The sequence below is a fragment of the Wickerhamiella sorbophila genome, assembly GCF_002251995.1.
Source record: "Wickerhamiella sorbophila strain DS02 chromosome Unknown contig3, whole genome shotgun sequence".
NCBI classification, from domain to species: Eukaryota; Fungi; Ascomycota; class Dipodascomycetes; order Dipodascales; family Trichomonascaceae; genus Wickerhamiella; species Wickerhamiella sorbophila.
This window is the reverse complement of record NW_020194004.1, coordinates 1,444,809-1,460,638: the sequence shown is the minus strand read 5'-3', so window position 1 is coordinate 1,460,638 and position 15,830 is coordinate 1,444,809. Positions and strand designations below refer to the sequence as shown.

At 48.2% G+C, this 15,830-nt stretch overlaps 11 protein-coding genes across 11 annotated transcripts; 8 read left to right on the top strand and 3 right to left on the bottom strand.

Moving 5' to 3' along the window:
- Positions 1-17: 17 nt before the first annotated feature.
- B9G98_02705 (Pre-mRNA-splicing factor CWC24) lies at positions 18-650 on the top strand (the record flags this gene model as incomplete). The annotated part of the gene is made up of 1 exon (XM_024809262.1): positions 18-650. One exon carries the CDS (start codon positions 18-20, stop codon positions 648-650), a length of 633 nt encoding a protein of 210 aa, XP_024665030.1.
- Positions 651-666: 16 nt separating this feature from the next.
- B9G98_02704 (hypothetical protein) lies at positions 667-873 on the bottom strand (the record flags this gene model as incomplete). Its single annotated transcript, XM_024809261.1, has 1 exon — positions 667-873. One exon carries the CDS (start codon positions 871-873, stop codon positions 667-669), a length of 207 nt encoding a protein of 68 aa, XP_024665029.1.
- A 71-nt stretch (positions 874-944) lies between these two features.
- B9G98_02703 (putative proteasome subunit alpha type-7) lies at positions 945-1,700 on the top strand (the record flags this gene model as incomplete). Its single annotated transcript, XM_024809260.1, has 1 exon — positions 945-1,700. The coding sequence occupies one exon, from the start codon at positions 945-947 to the stop codon at positions 1,698-1,700; it is 756 nt and encodes a 251-aa protein (XP_024665028.1).
- A 783-nt stretch (positions 1,701-2,483) lies between these two features.
- On the top strand, positions 2,484-3,641 carry B9G98_02702 (hypothetical protein; the record flags this gene model as incomplete). Its single annotated transcript, XM_024809259.1, has 1 exon — positions 2,484-3,641. One exon carries the CDS (start codon positions 2,484-2,486, stop codon positions 3,639-3,641), a length of 1,158 nt encoding a protein of 385 aa, XP_024665027.1.
- Positions 3,642-3,729: 88 nt separating this feature from the next.
- Positions 3,730-5,631, top strand: B9G98_02701 (ATP-dependent DNA helicase PcrA; the record flags this gene model as incomplete). The annotated part of the gene is made up of 1 exon (XM_024809258.1): positions 3,730-5,631. One exon carries the CDS (start codon positions 3,730-3,732, stop codon positions 5,629-5,631), a length of 1,902 nt encoding a protein of 633 aa, XP_024665026.1.
- Positions 5,632-6,441: 810 nt separating this feature from the next.
- B9G98_02700 (Serine/threonine-protein kinase MPS1) lies at positions 6,442-7,488 on the top strand (the record flags this gene model as incomplete). Its single annotated transcript, XM_024809257.1, has 1 exon — positions 6,442-7,488. The coding sequence occupies one exon, from the start codon at positions 6,442-6,444 to the stop codon at positions 7,486-7,488; it is 1,047 nt and encodes a 348-aa protein (XP_024665025.1).
- Position 7,489: 1 nt separating this feature from the next.
- B9G98_02699 (Altered inheritance rate of mitochondria protein 29) lies at positions 7,490-7,942 on the bottom strand (the record flags this gene model as incomplete). Its single annotated transcript, XM_024809256.1, has 1 exon — positions 7,490-7,942. The coding sequence occupies one exon, from the start codon at positions 7,940-7,942 to the stop codon at positions 7,490-7,492; it is 453 nt and encodes a 150-aa protein (XP_024665024.1).
- Positions 7,943-8,158: 216 nt separating this feature from the next.
- Positions 8,159-10,087, top strand: B9G98_02698 (Alpha-actinin-like protein 1; the record flags this gene model as incomplete). The annotated part of the gene is made up of 1 exon (XM_024809255.1): positions 8,159-10,087. The coding sequence occupies one exon, from the start codon at positions 8,159-8,161 to the stop codon at positions 10,085-10,087; it is 1,929 nt and encodes a 642-aa protein (XP_024665023.1).
- An 18-nt stretch (positions 10,088-10,105) lies between these two features.
- On the bottom strand, positions 10,106-11,392 carry B9G98_02697 (Serine/threonine-protein kinase BUR1; the record flags this gene model as incomplete). Its single annotated transcript, XM_024809254.1, has 1 exon — positions 10,106-11,392. The coding sequence occupies one exon, from the start codon at positions 11,390-11,392 to the stop codon at positions 10,106-10,108; it is 1,287 nt and encodes a 428-aa protein (XP_024665022.1).
- A 291-nt stretch (positions 11,393-11,683) lies between these two features.
- B9G98_02696 (putative trans-2-enoyl-CoA reductase, mitochondrial) lies at positions 11,684-12,862 on the top strand (the record flags this gene model as incomplete). Its single annotated transcript, XM_024809253.1, has 1 exon — positions 11,684-12,862. The coding sequence occupies one exon, from the start codon at positions 11,684-11,686 to the stop codon at positions 12,860-12,862; it is 1,179 nt and encodes a 392-aa protein (XP_024665021.1).
- Positions 12,863-14,724: 1,862 nt separating this feature from the next.
- B9G98_02695 (Cutinase gene palindrome-binding protein) lies at positions 14,725-15,714 on the top strand (the record flags this gene model as incomplete). Its single annotated transcript, XM_024809252.1, has 1 exon — positions 14,725-15,714. One exon carries the CDS (start codon positions 14,725-14,727, stop codon positions 15,712-15,714), a length of 990 nt encoding a protein of 329 aa, XP_024665020.1.
- Positions 15,715-15,830: the final 116 nt, after the last annotated feature.

Below are 15,830 nucleotides of genomic sequence, written 5' to 3'. Positions count from 1 at the left end.
GCAAGATTTCTACATGAATGTTTAAGAAAAGAAAAGTGGCAAAAGCTGCCGGGCGGAGTGTTCAAGGAGAAGAAGACGAGCTTTCGGATCAAGCTGAGGCCGTAAAAGCACCTGTTGCCAAAGCGGCTCGGGTCGACACTGTGTTCAGCCAACCGCCAGCTCCATCCGACACCGAGCCCAATTGCGACGAATTGGAGGTGAAAAAGGCGGCCGAAGTTAAGCCAGCCGGCACGTACAAAGGGCTTAAAAAGACAAACCGCTACGGACCTATCGCTGCGTCGAAATCAATCAGATCAACTGTGGTCACGGACTACCAGCCAGACGTGTGTAAGGACTATAAACAAACTGGCTATTGTGGCTATGGAGATTCTTGTAAGTTTTTACACATTCGCGAAGACTACGCGGCAGGCTGGCAGCTGGACGACGCCAAACCAAAGCCCCAGCCAGCGCACAAGGTGCAGACGGCTCAGCCTACGCGACAACCGGACGAGACCAAATGCGGAATCTGTTCACGTCCACTTAATACACCAGTAAAAACCCGTTGTGGGCACTTTTTCTGTGAAGAATGCTTTCTTGCCCGAAATAAAAAGACAGCCAGCTGCGCAGTATGTGGCAAGAACACAGACGGTATAATAAAGCGTGTCAAGTAGATTTTTTTTATTGCTATCATTTCTCAGCATTGCGCTTTTCTATCTCGGCCTTGAGCTGAACACTGAAGTCGTCGTCTGCATGATCATCATCTTCCCATTGCTCTTCCCATAAATTAGTGTCGCCTCCGTCGGCAGCAGCGGCTTCCCAGTCTTCAACAGGAAAGTCCTCGAACTCATCGCCGGTCTCCAGCGATGCAAGCTGCTTGTTCTCCTCCTCGGCCATTATTGAAAGTGAATGGTGGGTTGGGAAAGACTTAGTGGCAATCCCAGGGCTGACTTTACCAACCTCCCAAAATGACGTCGATTGGTACCGGATACGATCTATCCAACAGTGTGTTCAGTCCCGACGGTCGTGTGTTCCAGGTTGAATACGCATCCAAGGCGGTTGAGAATGGTGGCACTTCCATCGGCATAAAGTACAAGGACGGCGTGGTTCTCGCTGTTGAGAAGCTTGTTACGTCTAAACTGCTGGTCAAGGGCGCCAACAAACGTATCCAGACCATCGACAGACACGTGGGTGTAGCCTACTCTGGTCTCAATCCTGATGGTCGCCATCTGGTGTCCCGTGGCCGTCAAGAAGCTGAGTCCTGGCGCAGTAATTTCCACAACCCCATCACCTTGCCTACGCTGGCGCAGCGCATCTCATCTTACGTTCAGGCCCATACTTTGTATTCTTCAGTACGCCCGTTTGGTGTGGCTGCCATTGTTGGCGGTGTCGACGAAAACGGACCCCATCTCTTCATGATCGAGCCCAACGGTACTTCTTGGGGCTATCGCGGCGCCGCCACCGGTCGAGGTCGCCAAGTCGCAAAAAGCGAGTTAGAAAAGCTTGATCTGGATAGCCTAGACGGTGAAACTGCTGTCAAGGAAGCGGCGCGTATCATTTATTTGGCCCACGAAGATAACAAAGATAAGGATTTCGAGCTCGAGCTCACCTGGGCCAGCCAAGCCACCAATGGCCGGCACGTCGAGGTCCCCAAGCAGCTTTTCGACCAAGCGGTTGAATATGCACTTGCAGAGCTTGATGGTGGTGACGAAATGGAAGAATAAAAAGGCAACGTAAAAGGCTCACAATACCCTGAATGGTATCGGTTTTGTTAAATTATACATAGCTACTATTGACTATTGTGCTTGTAACTCCCCGACCCGCTTCGGCTGTATTCTCGTATGCTCCTATGTTTCGTCCTACTTTTTTTTTTATTGTCGACATATGCCGCCACATTCCAGATAATTATTCTATCGGGGTAAGGTCATATCTGAGGTCCGTCGGAAATGCAAGTTTTGACACATTGTAGCTAAGTGATCGTCAAGTGTACCTGCTTGGAGTGGCTATGCGTAGCCAAAAACTGTATGCATCCTTTTAATTTCATTTGCTGAATCCTATTCTGGTAGAATAAACCTCATTACCGCATTTGTCTCATACGTCAAGAGCTGATCCAATATGCATATACGTGGCGCCAGCTGATGCTGTGTTACCATTGGCATTGCATTACTTTAAAATTTCTATAATTTCAGTAGTTTGCTATGCCTCGCTCTACAGAGTCTATACCAAACAGACGGAGCATAGCCACCAACCGTCGCCAGAAATATTCCCCGCACCTACTCCATCGGATCGCGAGTAAACTTTATTCTAAACTATTAACTTCGTCTCTGCAGCCAAGACCTGGCCGCAGTGCATACCCCCCGGGTGTGAGCCTGCATTGGGATACCTTGGCGGTATACCAACTCGAAGTCACTCCTGTACATTGTCGTGGTACATATAAGACCATTAAGCTATATGCATCCAATAGCTGTACATTAGTCTTTTACAATACATCTTCGGTGGCCAGAAGAATGAGTACCTCGTCGCCTCATTTGCGTATGGAAAGGGACATGTCCCTCGTGGAGGTCGAAAAAATGTCCGCTCGCATCATTGAGCTAATATCGTGCCAAAAAAGCCTCGCTCGAGCAACTAACTATGCTTATACACACGTTGGCACGAATAATCCTGAAGATGTGGCTATTCAGTACATGTCGCCCTCCGAGCTATACCAGTACCGTATGTCAAAAAAGCGTGGTGTCCCTTTCACCATTGATATCGACCGCGACCGTGTTGAATCTCCCGATGGTGCAAAGCAATTTCCCCGTATGGCCCTGGCTCTGGATCGGCTTTTCCAGAAAACTGGCCATACCCGTGAAAATGTTGCCTTTATTTATCGAAGATACCCTGGCCATATAGCCTTGGTGAAGGCTTATCTCAAACTGATCAACGCCGAACGGGATGCGATCTCGAACGCAGATGTAACACTGGATTTATTTCAAGAGTATCAGACTTGTCGCAAAATCTTGGGGAACGCACAGTATGTTTTTCAACATTCGTCTGTTGACGATAGAGAGCAGTCTGTGATGATCCGGAAAATGCAAACCATCATGGAGCGACGGATGGCTGATCTGGCCGGGTCAAAGCTTCGAGCGTCAAAAAGAACAACACGTCCTCCTCATCTCCACCAGCAATCTACCGATAATGTGCGCTGTACACACAGTACTGCTCTACCTGAGGACGATTCCTTATTCCCATCACCTCCTTCTTCCCCTAACTTGCAGCACTCGAAATCTTGGAACGTCAAAAAACCTAGGTTTGAACCCCACGCAGAGGCGTTTTCGCCTGTATCCAGCTCTGGTTCTTTTGGTGTGCAAAACTGCTACGAAACAAATTCTAGTACGGCATCTTATCCGGACTACTTTAACCACTCTGGTCAACAAGTGCCGATATCACCTATTTCACCCTACCTAAAGTGTGATTTGCCTGTGAATACTCCAGCAAAAACCTTGGCAAAGTTCAATTGCGGCCGTGCTACTAGCCGTTTCCGCTTCAACAGTAATATTAGCTTACCTTCTGAGAGCACTCAAAGCTGGACGATGGATAGACCAAATTCTGGCCATCATCCATCGTTTCGCAGATCTTGCTCAACCATTCAACCGGTAAGAAGTCGATTTTTCCCAGTTCCCTGAACAAGTGTTTATTTCTCATATACTATAACTTTCAATACAAGTTTCATTATCATAACTTCTCCCCCACGTCCTTGAGGCCTTATGACAAATGCTAAACACTGAGCAGCAGCGGGCCGTCGAGTTTAATGGGCAGTATTTGCAGATTATAGCTGGGCCTGGTACCGGAAAAACACTCACTCTTGCTTCTAGAATAGAGCGCCTTATTGAGAATGGAGAACTTTTGCCAGAACGAGTGCTAGCTTTAACTTTCACTAACAATGCAGTCCAAGAGCTAAAAATACGTCTCAGTAACAAGTTTGGCGACGAAAAAGCTAGTCTGATGAAGGTTATGACGTACCATGCGTTCAGCACGTACTTGATTTCTCTCAACCCTTCAGTAGTGGGTCTCAACCCGCTGCAATGGGGCTCTGCCGATGAATGGGACCAACAAGTGATTCTCCTCAGCTTGAGAGGGCTTGGAAGCAATGCGCGATCACGCCTGAATAAACTGAGATATATTCGTCGTGCAATCAACAGCGGTCAAGCCGTGTATTCTGGTCAAATGAAAGCATTAGAGTCCTACAAAAACGTGCTCCAGTCGTTACAGATGGTTGATTACGACACGATGCTTGAGATGGGTTCCAAAATCATTGCTGAAATAGATGATGAGCAATTGAACATTGACCACATATTTTTGGATGAGTTTCAGGATAGCTCACCACTACAATGGGAGCTGGTCAATGCCCTGGTGAAAAAGAATTCAAGCAGAAAGTTAACAGTCGTCGGTGACCCAAACCAAGAAATATATGGTTTTATGAATGAATGGCACAGCAGTTCGTTTTCCGTGATGGATAAAGACTTTCCCAATAGTCAAAAAGTCCGCCTCGATACAAGCTACCGGTCCAACCAGGAGATATGCGATCTGACAGCTGAAATGATAAGTGGCGAGGCAGAAAAAGAGGAGGAAACATCACTTACCAGTGTCAAGGGCTATACTGGAGATATTCCTACCATACAATTGCATGATTCTACACAAGCTGAGTATGAGAGCTTAGTTGCAAATGTCAAAAGCTATCTGTTAAATAATCGCCCGGACAACATTGGCATATTGGTCCGGACTAATGTTGACTTGGACACGGTTGCTAAATTGTTTATCGAAGCCGGAATCCCTGTCGACACTTTTCTCAATCGCTCTGTTCTGGCTAACCCTTATGTGCGGTTAGTGTACTGTCTTTACAAGCATGTCACACAACCAAGTGATGTTTATTTATTACACTTGCTCACCAGTCAGAAGAGCACAATTTTCAATACGAGCCAGTCCACTATTCTGAAATCGTATCTGGGTCAGACCGACATAATGGCTGCCGCCGGGTTGGTGGCAGCACGATCTAGGACTCATAAACAGGTTGAACAAAAGGTACGAGAAGTGGATATATATCTCAAATCATCTTTAGAGACTCTGCGTGCGACCCGGGATGTACAAACAGTAATAAGTGAATCAAATGATTTATTGAAACAGATCAGCAGCGACGTGGTGCAGTCCCCGCCTGAACTGGAGTCTTTTTACGACTGGATTGAAAGATCTTCGCTGAACAAAAGTAGCTCTGATGAGCCTCTTGTTCCGTGGATTGTGAAAGAAATTCGAAACCCAAGGTCCTCTGCTAGAGGTTCTATTAGCATTCACACTGTGCATTCCGCCAAGGGCTTAGAATGGGATGCTGTATTCATGCCTAGAGTTGAACCAGGTGTTTATCCCTTGTACTTTAACTCGGAGACCCTTCCCGACCGGAAGGTTCTATATGTTGGTATGACTAGGGCCAAGAAAACCTTAGCCCTGTCTGCGACTCGAGTCGAGTCCACTTTTCTTTCTGGATGCAAAACGCTAGTCCGCAAAGGAATTAAGCCTCAATCCGAGGGCGATTTGCGCAGTCGCTATCCGAAGTTGTTTGGACCACTTCCGTATCTTTCAAAATCTCATGTTAGCTCTATGATCAAAAAGTTACATCTATGAGAGTTGAGGCGGCAACAGTTATGTAACATAGCATCTAGTGTAGGCATTGATAGTTTATGTCTGCCAACGGAAAAATATTGCAAAAAAAAACCAAATAAATCTCTTTGTAAAGCGTGTCATCCTTATGCAGGGGCCATGCTAATCTTCTCTGTATCGTTTCAAATTGACCATTGTCCCCGAAGGGACGTAGTAATTGCGTTGGGACAAGTATATACTGCCATACCACCCTAACCCCTAACTGTAGCAAAATAGTGCGGGTGTTTATCCGAAAGATTCCTGGGCAGAATAGATGTTATATACTCAATTAGAATCTCAGTGTTCCAAACTAGAAAAATTATTTTATGCAGATACTAGAAACAGGCAGCAGAACCTCCGGGTTTTCCACTTTGGCTCAGAGCCAACCTATGATAGCGAGCAAAGCATCTCTATACCAAAGCAAACGGGGTACTTCTCACGTATTCAATACTATTAAACAGTTGTACAGACCCATGTAGTGCTTTGCCAACACAACACAAGGACACCACTCCAGGCGCAGCAAGCGATATGAATTATAATGGTGATCCTCGAAAAAGAATAATTAGAACGAGACCATTAGTTCAAAGCTCAGTAGCAGCTCGAAAAAGTTCTCTCAGTCAGGTTCGAGTAGGGCGCAAATCGGAACCCATCAGTGACCGCCCTCTCGAGCCTAGAAGGTCGTACGGAAACGAGAGAATTTCGAAGAACAGAGTGCCGCGAACCTCCAACGGATTCAGAAAAAACTTGAAAGAAACCTCAGCCCCCATTCAAAAGGCTTTAAGCAGCAGCCGAGATATGTCTGGAGTACCGGAACACCAGAAAGTGTTTAGCGTACAAGGAACCCTGTATACTGTACGCAAGTGTATTGGTACCGGAGGCACCTCAGTAGTGTATGAAATTAATGACAAAAACAACTGTTCTTTTGCGCTCAAGAGGGTTGATATCCATGGCAATCCAGCGCCGCTCAACTCTCTACGGGGTGAAATTGAGCTACTCCAACATTTGAGTTCAGAAGCCCGAGTTGTTCAGCTGATTTCCTATGAAATTACAGAGAAATCGCTGATGCTTGTTATGGAGTTAGGAGAAATGGATCTAAGAGTTCTACTCAAGCATAACGATTTTGGTCTGAATACCGCGTTTATAAGGTACTGGGCCACGGAGGTGTTCCTTTGCGTCAAGGCTGTTCATTCGTACGAAATTGTCCACAGCGATCTCAAGCCCGAGAATTTTTTGGTGGTAAAAGGACATCTCAAGATCATTGATTTTGGCATAGCCAACATTGTACCCGACTACACAGTGAATGTTCATCGTGATACCAAAATGGGGACTGTGAGTTACATGGCGCCTGAAGCCGTCTGTGGTCAAACCACCTTCCAGGGTCCTGACTTCAAAGTCGGAAAGCCTACGGACATCTGGAGTTGTGGGTGCATTCTCTATAAAATGGTTTATGGTTGCACGCCGTTAGAACAGTATGGTCGACAGCAATTGGCAGTATTGGAGTCGGAATCACTTCAGATCAACTTCCCCAAGGTTGTAAAGAGTCGACGGATACCGAAAGGTTTATTAGAATTAATGCACGGCTGTCTGATAAGAGATCCCAAAAAGCGCCTGACCGCCGAAGAAGCTCTGCAGGGGATCTTTTTGAACCCGCGGAGCGTAGATTTTGAATTTATCCAGGACCTCATTGTCAAGTCCGTGGCGTGGGGTCAGAAGTTCAAGTCGGAGCCCACCACAGAGCGGCTGCACGACCTGATCCAGGGTGTTTGGACAAAAGTTATTGAACTAAATGATATGGACTTGGAGCCAGAGCCAGAACCTCACCCTGATCCGCCCGCAAATTAACTTATTCCCACTTCTCGACGGGGTTCTCTTTGAATGTAAAATACATGTCACGATTGAAGCACGAAATCTCGCTCTCGTTTCTCATGCCATAATCGTACAATGGTTTTTCTTCGTCAAGAATCCACTCATCGTCCTTGTCCAGGTTAATAGAAAGCTTCACTGTTTTGGTAAGATGAGCGTGTGTGTAAATTTTTAAACAATTCAAATCCACCGTGCGATATGGTCTGAACCCACCTTCGGTTTGCACAACTTGTTTTACTCGTTCCAGCAGTTGTGCGGGGGTGGTGGTGTACAGATTCAAGTCCTTGAAAACATGGTTCTTGATAGTCCTATACTCGAAACTCTTGACCACACGAACAGTAATTGTCGCAGAATGCCCATCTCGAGTCGATGTTAGTGGCGCTGCATCAACGTCTCCCTGGATGGCCGGGGCATCGCTCGAACTCTGCTGCATAGATTCAGTCGAAGTTTTCCAAATCGGTCTGGGTTTGGGGTCGCGTAATCAGCCCTGGGCAAGCGGCTGCCTAATTGAGCAAATTACCCGACACGAGTAAGCCGCGTGAGGTAAGCTAGCTGCAGCTAACAAGTCGGTTCCCAGAAACGAAGTTTGCCAACCAGAGTATTGGCAGGTTAGAGGTTCGTTGAGACTTAGCCGCAGCAGGGTGAAACCATGAGTCTTCCTCAGTGGGTCGAGAGCCAGCACAAGGCGTTCACTCGCTGGTGCAACATGAACCTGGCTGCCGCGGGGCACCAACCGCTGGACGATTTGCGGACCGATTTTACCTCTGGAGTTAATCTGGTAAAGCTAATGGAGGCCGTATCACACGAGTCTATGGGCAAATACTACTCTAAACCGAGCACCATGCAAAAATACGAAAATATCTCTATCGTCCTGGACTACCTGAAACACCAGGGGGTTATCCTGTACGGGATTGGTGCCCCTGACATTGCTGACGGGAACTTGAAGCTGATTTTGGGGCTGATCTGGTCAATGATCCTCAAGTATACTGTACAGGAAATCAATGAAGAAGGCCACAGTGCCAAAGAGGGCCTGCTTTTGTGGTGTCAACGCAAGACGGCGGACTACGACGATGTTGAAATTAGGGACTTTCAATCGAGCTGGAAATCCGGGCTGGCATTTGCTGCGCTATTGGATCACTTTAGGCCCGATCTGCTCGACTACGCTACAATTGACAAGTCGGATCCGGCTAAACTCCTCGAGATGAGTTTAAATGCTGCCCAGCAAGCTGGAATCCCAAACTTGTTGGAGGTTGACGATATCTTAAATGGCCAGGATGAAAAAACTATGGTGACTTATCTTGCGTATTGGTTCCACACTTTCAATTCACTGGAAAACGTTGAACGAGCCGGCGGTCATGTTGAGCGCTTTATAGACGTGTATTCTACGGCAATGCGGATGAGAAAAGAGTACGAGCGCCGCATGAAGACACTGATAAATGAACTACAGCAATCTATAAACAAGTGGGAACTTGTGGAGGCCCAAACTCTGCTCGAGGTGATCAAACATCATGACGATCTACTTGAACACAAATCCAACACCAAGCGTAAATGGATCTCCGAACGAACAGCACTGGCTGAGCTATTGGGCAATATTCGGGTCAAACTCTCAACCTACAGGCTCCGTGAATACAAGACCCCTGACGAGCTGTCGATGCCCTATTTGAACAAAGTATGGGCCCAGATGTTACACGCCGAAACTAACTGGTCGAAAAAAGTCGCCGGTGCTTTCCAAAAATACCGAGAGCAGGCATGCCAGGAGTTTGCAGACCTTGCTAATGATTTGTCTATCATTCTCACTACTATTTCAAACAAAATATCCGACGTCTCGGGTGAGCTTGAAGATCAACTGCTTATGATCTCCCAAACTAGCGAGACTCTGGCGCCCCTTGATGCGACATTGGACAGACTTTTTGAGCTAGACGAGAATTGCCGCTTGCTTGGCGTTGAGGAAAACGATCATACCATGTACTCTTATGACGAGATTGCCTACGAGCTCGATCTCGTCAAACTCATGGTGGAAAACAAACTGGCATTTATTGAAAATCATATGGTTGCGCGGGAAGCTACAAACATTACACCAGCCCAGCTCGAAGAATTCGAGATGGTTTTTCGGCATTTCGACAAACAAAGCAAAAACACCTTGGATCGTCGAGAATTTGAGAGTGCACTGGCCGCATTGGGCATAACCTTTCATACTGATGCTGAGGCCGATGAGGTCTGGCAAGAACAAGCAGTTGATGATAAGGTCTCATTCCGAGATTTCATCATGTATATGGTAACTGCCACTGAGGACTCGCAAAACATTGAGCAGGTGCGGCAGTCGTTTGAGGAAATCAGCTGCGGTAAAAACTATGTCACGAAACGCGATTTAGAAAACGCACTATTGCCTGACGAAACCATTGGCTCGCTGGTCGAGACAATGCCCGAACTGGAAAACGGGAAATATGACTATAAGGCGTATATTGACCGGATTATTACTGAAACAGAGGCAGACGACCGGCCGCCCTCTACATCATCTCTATCATCTGTTCAGACTGAGAACGGTTCCACGGATGCGAGCTCTTTTAACTTTTCGTAATAAACTGTTACTTTTCTCCTAATAGTCCAAAGCGGGTGGTGGTGGTCGCTTGGCCTCCTTTCCTGTCTGTTTGGCCTCAGACCGTCGGTATGGTGGCACAAGGTCCAAACCGCTTAAATTAGGTCGGTGAGGGATCTTGAACCCTAAAGCTCTTGTTCTGCGGCGATGGTCGATCCGTTCAGGACCTCGTCGATCACCCCACTTTGGATCGGGGCGGTGAGGTAAATTGGCATTAGGATCCCCGTTGTTTTGAGAGCTGCGTTCGTTCTCACGCTGAGATTGCTTTTGACGACGGGCATCAAGCTCGTGCGAGGATTTATAAATAGGAAGCTCATGGGGTTGAGCTTCTGGCGGCCCGGTTGTGAAGAACTCGCTTTCTAGAGCACCCAGTGCACTCAATCTAGTCAAAGGGTTGACTTCCAAAAGCCCAGAAAGCAGGCTCAAAGCACTTGCCGGGATGTTTTCAAAAAAGGCATCAAAAGTCCGTGGGTAGGGCTCAGCAGGAAGCTGGTGAATTTCAGGCAAAGCATTCAGTCCAGGCATGCTGTCTTCATTCGGTGAACCCAAAACTTTGAAAATGGTGTGTATTTGGTCCGAATCCGATTTGCCTGGGAAAATAGGCTTGCGACGGAAGATTTCTCCAAACACACATCCAACACCCCACATGTCAATGGCAGTAGTGTAGTACTGGTCCCCGAGCAGCAGCTCAGGCGGGCGGTACCATCGGGTAACTACTGTGGCAGTGTATCTGTGAGTTGCTGCGGAAGCACCATGACTCGTGGGAGGAGGTTCAAAATAGGTTCTTGCCAAGCCGAAGTCAGCGAGCTTGACATTGCCACGGTTGTCTATCAAAATGTTTGCTGCCTTGATGTCTCGGTGCATGTATTTTTGCTGGTGAATATAGTTCATACCTTTCAGGATTTGGCTCATGTAACATTTGATATGAGGTATTGTCAATCTCACCACTGGATTTTGCAGCAGCCCAGCCAGATCGTGGTCCATATAGGGCGTGATAATATAGAACGTCGATCGTTCGCGTAGCGATCGACTGCCATGCTTAACTGCCATATCCAAAAGCTCCAAAACGTTTTGGTGGTCCAGTGATTTGAGGATGCGGATCTCGCGCAGGGCAGTCATGGGCATGCCATCCATCTTGTTGTGCAGTAATATCTCTTTCAGAGCTACTACGGTTTGGGTGTCGTTATGGACACCTCGGTGGACCTCTCCAAAGGTTCCTTCGCCCAGTTTGCTCTGAAACTTGTACGCATCTATCTGCGAACAGCCGTACAGGGCTTTTCCTTCCATTAGTAAGGACAAAGACAAGAAAAAAGCGTGGACCGGACTAGAGAAATAAGAGCTGCTGGTAAAATGGGCAGTCAAGCTCTGATGTCTAATTTGACATGACTAGTCGGTTGCATCAATTGCCCAAAAAAAATTGCCAAGCTTTGTTCCGACAGAACAGAGTGCGGACATCGCTTTACCGTACCTCTTCCCTCCAGTAAATAGCTTTAACATTGCTCCATCTTTTCACCTCATTTCCAACCGTTCCCCGGAGGCAGTTGGCGGGCTATTTATCCAAGAACGCTGCCATTCGCTATGTTACCCTATCGGCCTCTTCTTCCCCCATCACCAGCCGTTGCTTTATCAGCAGCAATGCCATTCCCCAAGTCCATGGGCGTACTCCGGCACGCAGTGCGCTTGCAACTGCGCTTCAAACATACTGCACGATCAGTTGTATTCTCTGATTACGGCCCACCGAAGGACGTTCTGCGGGTGATCAAAAACGAAGTCGCCGATCCCCAAGAGTCCCAGGTGCTTCTGAAACTTGTTGCCGCCCCCATAAACCCCGCAGACATCAACCAAGTGGAGGGCGTTTACCCGTCGAAGCCACAATTCACAAAAGAGCTCGGCACAATTGATCCTTATGCCGTCGGTGGAAATGAGGGCCTCTTTGAAGTTGTTCAAGTTGGTCCCGATCAGGAAACGTTCAAGGTAGGTGACTGGGTTCTCCCAGCGTCGGCGTCGTTTGGTACGTGGACCACCTACAAGCTTTCTGATCCCAAAAATCTTATTCGCATTGGCACTCCGAACGGTTTGGACGCTGTGGCCGCTGCAACCGTCGCCGTAAACCCTTCTACTGCCTACCGCATGCTGTCGGACTTTGCTGCTTTGGAGCCCGGTGACTGGTTCATTCAGAACGGTGGAAACTCGGGGGTGGGTCGCCAGGCCATCCAATTAGGTCGTTTGTGGGGGTACAAGTCTATTTCGGTTGTGCGCGACCGTCGGGATATTGACTCGCTCAAGCAGGAGCTGCTCGACCTGGGCGCAGATCAAGTGGTTACCGAAGAGCAAATTGCCGACAAATCGATCCGGCACATCATCAAAGACTGGACTCATGGTCAAGACATCAAGCTCGCTTTGAACTGTGTGGGAGGCCGATCCGCAGCTAATATCGCCCGCCAACTTGGCCACTCGGGCCAGCTCGTCACATATGGCGGGATGTCCAAGCAGCCAGTGTCTCTGCCAACCTCACTTTACATTTTCAAAAACATTGCCTCAAGGGGCTTCTGGATGACGCACTGGACCAAAGAACACGCTGAGCCGCGCAAACGCATGATCCTTGATCTTCTCGACATGTACAGACAAAACGAACTCAAACTGACTGGTATCAAAACGCACGCCGTCAAGAGCGATGCTGAAGAAAAGGACTTTTTGGAGGGATTCCTCAAGGCTCTCGGTGAGCCGGGAAAGCAGGTTCTCTTGGTCGACCGCTAATCTCCTTTCCTGCTTATCTCTGTAGCTATATCTTCTACAAAAGTTTATTAAAAAATTTAAACTCAGCTCTGTTAAGTTATGTTGCAAAACCATCGTTTCAAGGCCCTGAGATTCCTATGCATGGAGGTTGACTTAGGTCTAGGGCTGGCGATGAAATCTTAGCACGTGTGTGCTGTCTGGGGTGGGCAACTTGGGTAGAAGAATGGGTTTGATCAAATACGGATGAGCACTGACAGCCCAGACCTGCCAGCCGGTTCGTCTCTGCTAACGTCGTAATCTCAGCGTTCAATGGCTCACTCCCCGACCGCTATCTCATGCACATCGTCTCCCAACTCTAGATTTTGGAAAGTTAGAAATATGCTGGTCAAGCCCTGCATCACCAACGCACATGCGTGGTGGGCATAGCGGGCTGCATAGAAACATCACCCAACAAATAATCGAATAAGATGTTCAGCAGTGCTTGCTGGGCCCGCATAGCGGCGACAGATCCTCCGCATGTTTCATGGACCATGCATATTGCTTAGAAAAACAGGAATTGAGGCGATCACCACACCGGCAATCCGATATGTGTATGAGTACAGCATGCCCCAATCTCCAGCATCGGCAAGGGCTACTACCGATGTTGCAGATAGCCTGATGACGCAATGTTGACACAAAAAAAGCTGCTTTTCAGGCTGAGTGCATTGGGTCGAGTTTTTCCTTGTGGTCTGTATTGTGGAGCAGCTATCCCCCAACTGCCAAAATGCCTGCTACTCGCAATGCATAATTTCTAATAGCATAACCCCTGCCCTTGTCTCCGAACCCGCAGATACGCAGAAGGTACGGCAGACCTCACGGCATAGGCGAATGTACTAAAATCGAGGGCTTGGCTCAACCAAATTGCCTGGGGATGTGTTGCACCGTAGTCGGAATGGCTGAAAAAACACGCACTGACCGAAATAGGTTCTACCGCGGACCGGTACCCGCCCAGCGCTGCTCCCTGCACCCTTGCGCCAAGGTTTCTGACTTGCAGACAGAAGGTTGCATCTGTGGATCCGGGTAGGGGTTTGTGCGCCTTCTAGGCGTTCTCCACTTGTTCCTGGCTGGTGACATTTTGATCTGTGCTCTCATTCGATGTCTACACCGCTCCGGCACGTTGTCCCATGTCTTACAGTGCATACCCCGCATTGAAATTTTTTGCGCTATGGCACTACTATCTTCACAACGCATTCCGGTATTAATTTCGACCCTTGCCCCACGTTATTTTTCTCGCAAGGCCCTATCAGCGGCTGTTTCAGTGCCTTGTGTATGTCTATGCATCAGCCAGAGGCGGGTACACACAGCCGGAGCACAAGGTCCGCGCAAAACACCCCATCTTTTCGCTACCATCAGCAACAACGTCTATTATGACTATTTTTTTCTCTTTATTGAACCTGGCCCAAGCAATATTCAGTCAACACACGTACATACATAATGCGAGGTAATCCCTTTTAGATGTTGACGGATAGGGTTTGACGCCCGCAGGTGGGGGGCACCTAAGTGCACCTTTAAAAAGCCATCTCGCTAGGGGGCGTTGAAGACTTCCCGACGCCATTTATTGCTGAGTTGTGAACAACCTGAAAACGTGCTTGTGACCCTCGGTAGGGTGTTTGACTTAATCAAGGGCTTGTTGGCACAGTTACTTTCCCGCCCCTCGCACACACGCATCTCCGACCAGAGCATTTTCTTGCATATTCTCTAATTTTCAGGGCCCCATACTAGACGTTTTCTTTGGTTGATTCATTTCTGAACCATCCAATATTCCCAAGACGTTTATTGCATAAATATTAGACCGCGTCGCCTGATTCTCCTCACCCTTTCTTTGGAAGGAAACGACCTAAAAAATGTCTGTTTCGGTGTCATCTACAACACTCTCGCCAGCGGCAATACAAGAAGCGAGAGCTGCCCGTTTCCTCCAAGGCATTTGGAAACGAGTCAAGCCCATGACGCACCATAACGATCTGCTGCTGGTGGTAGACTCTGCCCGCAACTTGATGTGGTTTTCCCATCATGAACAGCGTATTCTTGCTAGCGACATTCATACAGAGGCAAAGCTCAAGGCAGCACTCGAGTCTTGCATGCCCAACAACGATGAGTTGCGAGCATTGCTGTGGAAGGTAATCTCCCATTTTGAAGACGCTGCGGCCCCGATGAACTCCGGTGTATACTCTTTCGGTGGCCTCGATTATCTTTGTCGTGGTCATTGTTTGCTCAACAATGGACACAGACTCGTTGCTCTTGTTTTTTCTCCGGCAGACCATGAAGCGGAGAATCTACTCATGGATTTCAGCGACGAGAGCTCTAGCTCCGTGAACCGAGCCTCTGATTTCGACGCAAACGGCGAATTCACGGCATCAAAGGCCTCGTCAACTATGCCTGGCTCTTATGGGTCGTTCAATAAGGGAAACGACCGGGGTGGTATGCACGAGTTCTTCCCCCGTATGTCGCACTCTGAAGTCACCTATTACTATTCGCTTCTGCCCCGTAGCGAAGAAGGGCACTATAAACATACAGATCGGGCTAGTGCCGACAAGTTCACCGCCCAGGCTGCCTCGGCAGTGGATGCTGAAATTCAAGACCCCGACGAGGCTGTTCCTGAAGTTCAGTCCTCAGTCAGACGGTTCAGCACAGTGAACGCCGACGGCAACGACGACGGACAGGGCCGTCCGCAGGCCCCAACTATACGCAAACCTACCTCGTCGGTCGCTCCCGGCCACTCTTGTCAGGAGTGCGGTACCACCCAATCGCCCGAATGGCGAAAGGGCCCCAACGGCTCCAAAACGCTCTGTAATGCATGCGGCTTGCGCTACGCTAAGCGGCTCCGCCAGCGATAATTTTCTTGTTTATTTTTCTCTGCCTTGTAGTGTAATGTGCTATTTCAGTCTCAACGACTATTTCAGAACCTCATCGCGTAAGCAACCTCAATTTTGTAAACAAACCATCCCTTCAG